Below are 10,851 nucleotides of genomic sequence, written 5' to 3' on the forward strand. Positions count from 1 at the left end.
TTCAACCCCAAAATTTAAAGAAAAGTTAAAAATTAGGTAAATGCGGACAAAAAAAAAAAAAAAAAAAAAAAAGAACCAACCATGTAATAGAAAGCTGCAAAAGAATAGACAGAATATAATAACAGACCCTCACTTTCATGAAGGGAGGACTGCTCCGGGGAGTAGAGAGACACCTGCTCTGACTCGGCCCTGATTCGGTAGCTGGGCGACTGAGAGCTGTCAGTCACTCGAGACTTGGTATCCCCCGACGCAGAGGTATCTGCACGAACACAGCAGAGCCAACAGTCAGACAGAGACAAATACAAACCACAGAATGAGTTTGATAATTTATTAGTCATTAAACCTAATATTTTTCAGCTGAGAGGAAACAATGCAAACAGTGGTTTCTGCAACATTAGTTTCATCACTGTGTACAGCTACACTCGTTAAACTTTACAGCCTTACTCATTTAGAAATATTAGATTAGGTAGAAACAATCAGACCCCTCTAAAAGTTGTCTCCATCTCCGTATGTTTATTAAATCAACTACTTTAAGTCAGAAACTGGGAACCAGTGTCCATGTGCACAACGTTTTCCCATAACCCATGTAAGCAGGAAAAGAATCAAGTTCTCAGGAAAAAAAAGAAGAGAACAATCAGTCAGACAAACACTGTGTCTCGTTGTGTTAAATCTTGCAGTGTGTGTGAATGAAATCTGAATCCTATGAACAAGTTGTCACTGTTGTTAAAGCTGACCTGTTGAATAAAGCTGTTAACACCAGACAAAGACTGGTTGACAACTTGAAACTTTGCACTTCCACATCGAGACATCTAAGAGAGCCAGACTATTGACAGAAGGGAATAATTCAAATCAGGCTATGGAGGCGCTTCAGGTAAAATGTCAGAATACACATTGGACGTTCCTGTGATAGAAGGTCAATTTTTCCACAACCTGGGTGTAGAAAACCTATGTACATTCATTTTCAACCCAATTCAGAACAAGTTATAGTTCCATTTCAACTTTCTCAAGCTTAAATTTCCATTAATTTCACATCTAAATTAATAAGGGTTAATAAAAAAAATATGGGAGTATTGTCTAGATAAAAATATGAAATGACAGAAGGAAGAAAAGAAGGAAGGCAGGCAAAGCACAAGGAAGGAAATAGAAAGGAATCAAAGCAGGAGAGAGAGGAAGCTGTATAACCAAATTTAAGACCTTTCTAGACAGCATAGCATTCCTCACATCCACTGTACAATTAATGCATAAATATAGTCATAGATAAGAATAGAGAGAAATAGCTATCCAGCTGCTCTAAAAGAGGTGCAACACTGACCTAGCCCTAACCCAAGTCCATATGTCTATGTTTGTGAAGGCAGAACACAAAGTTTTATTTTGTCATGCCAAGATACCACATAGTGGTTTCTAGGTTTCTACGAAGACTTTGTGTCCACAAGAGCCCACTCTTCGCAATAACAGTGAGCTGTAGAAATGTACATCACTTCCCATGTTCCTCACTGTGCATACTGGCAAGACAAGTATGGATTTTTGTCCAACCTAGTGGTAAGTGGCACAGGATTGTTCACCCATCAAATAAATACTTGATTAAAGGTTGCGTTAAGAAAATGAAAGAATAGGTTACTACAGTTAAAAGACAAAAAAAGATATTAATTTTAAGGCTTCTTACAACTCCTTACCAGGGGTACTAATATATATATAGCCAACAATGTGGTCATACTGTGTCTTGATCTTATTCATTAAAGTTGAAGCCAAACAGAGCAGAAGAGAAACAGGAAGAGAGACAGACGGTATGCACAGAGGGAGCTTTAAAGCATCGTCAGGATCTCATGTTAATGTATGGCAGCAGATTTAGGTTTCCAATTCAGGACTGCCAAATGTAGCAGCTTCCTGGTTACAGATTACATTCCTGAAAGCAAGAAAGAGTTTGCCAGTGAAATGCAAAATAGTCATATTCAAACAAAATTGTAATTATTCTAAGGACAAGTTGCATATACCTATAGCATCAGCAAGCAAACTTTTTCCAGGTTGAAAAAAAGCATATGAGGCATGTAGTGTCATTTAACTGAATTTACTGAATAGATGTCATCCATAGGGACGTGTTGCATAAGCTCAAAATAATAGCACTGATATTGTTTTATTTTATTTTTAAAAGATGGCAATATATGCAATTTTAAAATAAGAGCATGCTTATTGCAAGACATGTAAATGAATTGAAAAAGTGAAAATAAATTTAAAAAGACATACACCAAAACAAAAACAACAACAACAACAAAAAAAACAAAACAATTTTATTATTTAAACACTTATTGTAGAATAAATTATATAAACTCAATGTTTTTAGGGGTACATTATTCTTTCCAAAATATAAGGGCATGCATTTTCAATTTGAGGATAAGATTACTTTTGTTTACTCTTAAATGTTCCTTCTCCCCTCAAAAACCTGTGCTTGCTTACAGTATACTCCTTAAAGCTGTGTTACTCATATTAGATGTAGCATCTCTTGCACAAATATCGCCTCTTCTGCTCCTATTTGATTCCTTCACCTATTTGGACTTTGAGGATTTGAGAGGAGTGCAGAAAATATGATTCAACAAGGGATAATTTTGTTTTTGAGTGTAAAAGGAAAGTTTTGAGCAAGTGCAGTGAAATGTGGGAGTGACAGTATGGGTTCCTACACTTAAATTCAGACTTCAAACCATTTGCTTTTGGAAGACAAATTCCTCAAAAAATATAAATTAAACCCCTAATATTGTGAGAGGGTTCTTTTTATTAAAACTTTATACTGATGTATTTGTTTCATAATATCTAGTACTTTATCAAATTGTAGATATTCCAATTGGGTAGAGTTGTTTTTTGGCAACACAAATGAGTCCCTTATAATTTATTCAGATGTCAGTGCAATGACCAGTGCTGAGACTGACAAAGCTGGAATATGTGCTTGTTGTGCTCTGCTCTCGGTGGACATTAGGTGCGACTGCATTGACATTTCCAGAGGCAAGAAGACTTTCTGCAGTATCTCGTCTGTCACAGGAGGAGAATACAAGGCTCACGAATTCACTAAAAATCTGAGAAATAAGCTCTAAACCCATAACCCAGAGTTAAACTGATCAAAAATCTAAAATGTGCATAATCAAATGTGACTGTGATTTATCATCTCTATTATGATTATCAATCAACTCATTGCTAAAAACTCAGTAATTGCGGTTAATCCCACATGCTGGTATGCCACTAATGAAACGCTTTTAGCGAGGAACTGAGGAGCAGACAGCAAATGAAAAAGGGGAGTAATATTAATATTCCCAGTGCATATGTACAACTCTAACCCCCCATAGGCTCCCTCTGACAGAATCGACAATAAAAGATTAATGACCAGAGCAAAGATTCTGCTTTGCTCTATCTAATTAATAAGCGATTAAAGATATTATTACATGTTTTTTCAATATCAGTTCTCCTCTAAAGATCTGATAAAGATGGGGGCTAAACAAAAAGATACTAGAGGGTGCAGGGGGAAATCCTTTTATGACATGTCACTGATTGTTTTGTTTGGAGGGAGCAGAAGCAGCTTCAATAACTATAAAAGCAAAAACAAACCCGGAGCTGTCAACTGCTTTCTTGAAAAAAATTAGTTTAAGTAAAGATTGCAGAGGAAATGTAAAACATGGCAGAAATACAATCCACGTATAATACTGACAATATAAACAATGCCTGGTGCGTAGTTAATCTTTAGAATAGAGTTACTCTGAAAGCACAGATGTGTAATAATATCAGTACATAAAAAAACACTGACAGAACTTATTTTCCCCCAGTCTTATTATTGCCATTTCACAAATTGTGCCATGGCAATTGTACTTTTCAACCATTTTAGTTAAAACTGGGGTGACAATTTAAACACTTCCTCCAACAATAGCAGTTCATTTTGTAGGTCTAGCCAACATACCTGCGGTTCGCCATGGCAGGGATTTCTCAGACGAGCTGCAAGGGGAAACAGAAATTACGAAAGTGAATCAATACATTTCTCCAGATAAAACAGAAGAGAGACACCTATTTCACTAAACGTTTTAAAATTAAGGGAATCAAGGAGAACAGAAAGTAATCACAGTTTCATTACAACATATTTCAGAACAAATTAGAAGCGATCATACTGCACAGCACATACAGAGATCCAGTCTGGAAGTTAAACATACCGACACAAACCTGATAGAAGAGTCCGCATTGACTCCAATGCAGAGATCATTTATCAGGGTAGCCATTCACAATAAAGTAATGCATGAGAATAATGACTTAGCCAGAAGTGCTGAAAGTTTGAGTTCATAAAACATCTGGAAACTTTCTTATACATTTACTCTTCCGATTCAATACTGTGTAGAACTGCCTTCATCTGCAATTACAGCTGTGAGTCTTTTTATTTTTTTGTCTCTAACAGCTTTGAACACCAACAAAATTTGACAATTACTATTCAGTTTAGTCCAGACAGGATGGAGAGCGTTCATGAAAATAATTTTTCAAGTCTTGCCAGAGAGTCCTAATTCAATTTAAGTTTGGACATTGACTGTTGTCCTACTGGAAGGTGAACCTCCTCTCAAGTCTCAAGTTCTGTCACAGCCTCCAACAAGTTTTTCTGCATATTTCGCTTGTATTTAGTTCAATCTGCCTTCCCATCAACTCTGGCTAGCAGTCCTGTTCCTGCTGAAGAAAAGTATCTTCACAGCATGATACTGCCACCACCCTTACATTTGAAATAGCACATTTTGGAAGATGTGCAGTGTGAGACAGAGTTCAATTTTGGTGTTATACAATCACAGCATGTTCTTCCACATATGCGCTTGATCTCCTTCGTGACTTGTGACAAATTGCAAATGGGACTTTTGTACATCTTCCTTCCAATGATTGTTTTCTTCTTCCTTTTTTAAATACTTTTTTCCCCCCAACTACTGTTTACTAAACAGTACATGGACATAAATGTCGTTTCATAACCCAACTCTGCTTTAAGCATTTCCACAACATTATCTCTGACCTGTCAACTGTGTTTCTTGATCTTCATAAAGATAATTTTGTTCTTTAAATGTTTTATTGCAATCCCCTGAGGCCTCAAAAGAACAACTGGATTATTTACCAACTAAGTGACTGTAAAATACAACTGATTGTACTAGCTTTTTATTTAAGGGTGTAAAAATAAAATGGGCTTAAAAAAAAAAAAAAGACCAACAGGTTTTAATGCATGACTATGGAGTGGATGAACATGTTTTTCTAGACTACAGTGCTACATGATGCACTGTAGCAACATGTGCTAAAGTTATTGAGGTATTAATGCTAATGCAAAGCACTGTAGCACAAGGTAACGCCACACATTTTCCCTTTCTGGTCTGGAAATAAAAACTTGAAAATGCCATGATGCTAGTTAGCTGTGTATAAAAACACCTGACGCTAGACATCAATGAAACCCTTTCTGACCAAGTAGAGTGTCACCTGCCCGGTATTATGACAAGCAGAAGACATCGAAGCAGTGCAACAACGATAGCTTCTGTTTGCTGATCATTAATATCAAGCATTAGCTGTTGCTAGTACTGGTATATTTTCTGCAAGGTGACACTAAATGAGCTTTAGTAAGAGAAGCTCTCAGAATTTTAATGAGGAAGTTGCCAATTAAAGAAAGGAAGTTGGGAGAGTTGTGGTCCACTGAACCATAGCAGATGGAGTAAAAGAATCACTGATGATCATCATCATCACGATGGCAATGTGTCTATATGCTGAAAGCTGACCACAGACTTGGAAAAGGTGCTGCTGTTAAAAATAAAACCGTCACGATGCACAATAAGCTTCTGTCTTATAAACACTCAATTTCCTATGAAGCATTTCTGCTAGTGAGCAACTAGCCAAGTGGGATTTCAACATTTTCAAGCTTTTTGACAGAGGACATATTTGATGACCATCGGGTTTATTCTTGCAGAAATTAAGTTAGTTACTAGAACTACAAGTTTTATGAAATGACTCTCATCAGAACCTTTAAGTTTCCTCTCACCTCAGCCGCAGTCCTGCTGTGCTTTTTAAGCCAGTCAATGTGATTTCTAGCTTTAAAGCTGACCTCTATTCAAACACAAATATCCTGTGAAGAACATTTCATTTGTCCTTCTCTAGCTACAACAAAAGATGGGTAACTAGTGTGAAATGTATTCTTATAGGATTTACAGGTGGTCCTTTTGCCCTGGTGAATAAGTAAGAGCATTTACATGTGGGAGGCTTAACTGATTTCTAAAGCTAAACTCTAAAGCGTAATCTAGTGACAGCACATAGAATACCATATTTTCTGCACTATAAGACGTACCGGATTATAAGGCGCACCTTCAATGAATGGCCCATTTTAAAACTTTTTTCATATATAAGGCGCACCGGATTATAAGGCGCATAGAATATATGGTACAGTTACGGTTGTCACCTGTCCCTTTGTTCCGTACTCTATAGATGTGGATGTGTAATAATAAAGAAGTAATCCCCGAGTACTTTATATAGTGGGCTGCCCCAGTTATTGTTTCACTCACTGTGTTGGTGTTGCGATATTGTGCCCAACTGCCTTCTGGGTAACACAGACCAACCAACACGCTGCCACTGCAGTCTCTTTTAGGTGTGTGCCTTATAGTGCGGAAAATACGGTACTAGATACAGATAGGAAATATTTTCCTAGGTAAACGTAATTATCAAACAGCTATTTACTTTGCCATTTATCTGAAAAAAAAAAAAAAAAAAAGAGGATAATTTGTATTCATTTAGAAAGGCACTCAAATCTTGCAAATATACAAAAACATTTCAGGCCCTGTCTTTGCTTACATTGTTTAAAAACAAAAAGCAACTTATTAAAAGTTAATGTTCTGCTGATGAGGACATTTTAAGCTGCTTACCTCCACAATTAGGATATTTCAAAGCAATGTTAGCATGCTTGCGATTATGTTATGAGAAAACTGTGACGACATGGGCTTTAGTCATTTTCCTCTTAATTAACTGTCTAACTTCAGACAACTGGCAAATATCGCATGCACCTTGTGGTTCTGTCTCTTTGACAGGCAAGCCAATTTTAATTAAAGCCGTTGAGCTGAAAAAATAAAACACATGCAAACCAACAAGACAATATGAACCCAAATTAGGTACTGTAGCTTTCCCTTTCAAATGCCTAATTTCTATAACTCCAAAATGATGCCCAAAATTGACATTAGTAAGAACTATCAACAGTGATGTGGATCAGTGTTCTAGACTTCACCCCTAAAAGCAAAGTTTTTACAACACAAAGTCCAAATTAAAGGCCTGAAAGCTGTTTTCAAAGAATTTAAGTCCACACCTATAAAGCACTCCCTCTTCAAACAAGAAAAAAAAGGGGAAATGGACACTCAGTGGTGCAGACTGCAGGTATGCAGGCTGGAGAGTATGGACTGCCTCAGGGCATCGGGGTTATTATCACAAAGATAGAAAATATCACACAAAGCCATTACGCCACATATCTAGCTTTAGCCCTACAGTATCACAGTCCATTATACAATGAATTCAACTCAGACGCTTCAGCAAATGCACAGGTCTGTAAGGACATTGAAAGGCCTTTAACTGGCTTGGCATCTCTTCACACAATTAAAAAGTTTTACTTTCAAAAAGCACAAAAAATGTCTGTCATATCATTCCTACATTTTAAACGCCTTTTACTGAGAAGCCTGAAAAATTGATGGTTAAGTTTTTACAAAATGTAAAGTATAAAATCCCTCCACAGCATTCCACTGTAACAGGTAAGAAAGTTTTTTCTCGCTAACAAAAGAGACAAATTTTGTTGTTTGGAAATATTTAGCAGTGAGTCAAACACAAAAAGCCAAATTGGGGAAACTAAAGAAGCATCAATCATCAAACTTAAAGGCAACACTGTTTTTAAACTAGTTACAAGCAGAACACCTGTTAAGCAACAGACTGCAGACTGACTACTGGAGCAGAGAACCTGACTAATTATCAGTTAACATTAGCTTATTATAATTGTGTTACTCTATAAAGAACATGTTTATTCAAAACATGAGAATAACATGCAAACAAAATTCCAAATCTAAATGTTCACTTCAGTAAAGTGTAAACAGACTAGATGGCATTATTTAATTCCACTATAATTTGACTGAAAACACCACATCCAAGCAGTAAATATTCTGAAAAAGCACCAACAGCTGTTAAGAAATAGGCTGCCAATATTGGGCCACTACTCAAATTCCTATAAAATGAAATATGTTCTGCAGCATGGTTAGAAATGCATAGTTAAAGTTGAATCTAAATCATGTAATACATTTGGAATACAGTTTGATTGATGGAAATGGGAGTTAATCCATTATGCCTACATAAAGAGAAAGAATATGTGCTTGAAATCCTTTGTGATGACTCAGAGATGCTTCATATACTGTCGGTAAATACTAAGCCATTAATTTATCAGTAGACATTGAATATAGGTTTATTTCATGGCTGTTTTATTTTAAAAAGTCAAGCTGGCTGTAAATATTCTTCCTTCATTCCACCAGTCCATTTTCCACATGCTTTCTATTAAGTGAGCTATTACTTACATGTATTAGAAGTGAATATAAAAGTGGTAAGATGTCCAAGACTGCAATAAAAAAAAGTTTATTCATTGTCTGAGTGATCTTTTTTAATCTCTGTTGAAATAAATTCAGTAAAAAATAACACCGATTGGAAATTACACTTCTAATCAGCAGCTTACTTCTGATTAGAAGCAAACTTAGAATAAATCTTAGAAAAAGCAGAGATTGTTTTTGCCTAATAGGATATCACATACACTGAGTTTAACAAATGAACCTCACATACTTGAGCTAAAAAAGTGGACTGCCACATAAAGTGCCTTGCTTTCACACCACAGGAGTTTTTTGTCCATTCCATCACATTACAACCACAAACACCAATGTATTTCATAATAATTCTGACAGAACAACACAAGGGCATGCATAATTAGCAAGGAAAGACAGACAGGGTTTTCAAAATGTTTAGCCTAAATACTTATTCAGCCTCCATAATTCTATACCCACCAAATTAAATGATGTGCAACTAATTGTCTGCATTTTTCAAAACCATGCATCATTTTTCTTCCACATTAAAATTATGCAATACATGGCACTGCTCTATCGCATACATTTTCAATAAAATACATTGAAGTTTATTATGATGTAACAAAATGTGAAAAGGTTTAAGCAATATGAATATCTTTGCAAGGCAGAGTAAGTATGATGATTATGCAGTGCCTGATAAAGTGGGAACGTAGACATAGAATGGAATAGGCACATAAAAAAAAATACATTTACCTCAACTGCATATCAATTCATACACATGTGTATTAAATTTAAAGAAAAACTATAGAATTGAGATTTATCTGATTACAATTCTATAATACCAGAAGGTTTCACACACTACAGAGTGTGGTATCTGCTGTGAAGGAAGGAAAAGCCATGTGTCGTGTGTGTGCACAGCTTCTCATTACCTGCTGCTACCATCGTCTGGTGACTCGGCCCCAAGTCTGCATCTTTCCAGCTGATTGGCCACAATCTGCCTCTCCACTTCCAGCTCCCTGGTTAGCCGCTCAAATTGAAGCTCCTGCACATGAACACGACAAACACAAACATGTGACTCAAGGCTGAATTAATGTGAACAGAGAGCTTTCTGCAGTTGCATCGACAAATGCAACAAATGGGGAATGAAAATAAAGGCAGGTAAGAGCTTGTTCCCACAGTGTTCTAGTAGTTTATAGGTACATGATGAAATGAGCCTTAAGTGAGAGACTCGGGTAACCCAGCGTCAAATAAGACAGTTTCTTCACCAAAAACTTTAGAAAAGTATGCGCGTATCCATACACAATCTAATGTTTATAAACTTAAGCAGACTTTCATGTGGCCTATATGATAATGTCATTTTTGCAGCCCACACAGAGGAATAAGCACCACTTTAGTGGGTGATATTTAGCCTTCGTGGTGCTGTTCCTACGAGAGTTGGGGAGGAATCAGCATTTGACTAATTACCTACCATGAGCAAGGCCATTACTTGCATAGCTCTCTAGCTTCAAGCACTGCATCATGACACTCAGAAGACCCACAAGGTCCTCTGTTCACATAAAAATTATGCCACACACACACACACACACATGCTCTTATTTGCATATATCTGAAGCGCATTTTTATTCCAACTCGGATCTAATTTGGCAGAATAAAACATTTTTTTTCCAATATTCTAGCGAAAAAGACCTCACTCACCATATCTCACTGCACAGATGGAGCGCTCCTATGCTTGCTATCCTTAGCTGTCCCATGTAATGACCATTACCGCGGTCAATTACATTCACAGCCGACAGCATACACAAACAGACATCCACACTCTGCAGCTATCTGCAGCTTTTGTGACCTGTCTGAGGACATTTAGTCACCCTACATCACCAAGACCATCCTACATTTCACACCTCTGCTGCGTTCCCCTGGGGATGCGCCGAAACTTCCCCTCCACATCGCAGACTCCTTACCCCTCCCCCAAACTACCACATTATACTCTCCACTGCTCACCTCTCCTTTGCTCTGCTTCAGCTGAAGATATGTGAACCTTGACTGCAGTGAGAGGGATCTTACAGGAAGAAAAACTGCTACATCCTGTTTCCTTAACGTAAAGGGACTGCTACTTGGATTCAGTGTCTTACCAAGGTATTCACGCCACTTGGATATTTCCACATTTCATCACACTGCAACTGCAAGCTTCTGTTAGTTGAATTTTATATGAAAGACCAGCACAAATAATCCATATCATGCAAGCAATGAGAGCAAGTTAGTTTTGAAGCATGGTATTAACTGCACAAGG

The 10,851-nt window shown here is 37.0% G+C and overlaps 1 protein-coding gene across 1 annotated transcript in view; it reads right to left on the reverse strand.

Moving 5' to 3' along the window:
- The window catches only part of LOC106962847 (plakophilin-4), a 56,545-nt gene extending 46,498 nt beyond the window's left edge, over positions 1–10,047 (reverse strand). The window contains exons 1-4 of the mRNA XM_015057488.1: positions 10,033–10,047; positions 9,494–9,606; positions 3,935–3,969; positions 128–259 (exon numbers count right to left, since the gene is read on the reverse strand). Of these exons, the coding sequence (XP_014912974.1) occupies positions 128–259; positions 3,935–3,969; positions 9,494–9,606; positions 10,033–10,047 (295 nt within the window). The remainder of the gene's footprint in view (positions 1–127; positions 260–3,934; positions 3,970–9,493; positions 9,607–10,032) is intronic.
- Between the last annotated feature and the right edge of the window lie 804 nt (positions 10,048–10,851).

The sequence above is a fragment of the Poecilia latipinna genome, unplaced genomic scaffold (genome assembly GCF_001443285.1).
Source record: "Poecilia latipinna isolate Pla-1442-1.1 unplaced genomic scaffold, P_latipinna-1.0 Scaffold1467, whole genome shotgun sequence".
In the NCBI taxonomy this organism is placed as follows: domain Eukaryota; kingdom Metazoa; phylum Chordata; class Actinopteri; order Cyprinodontiformes; family Poeciliidae; genus Poecilia; species Poecilia latipinna.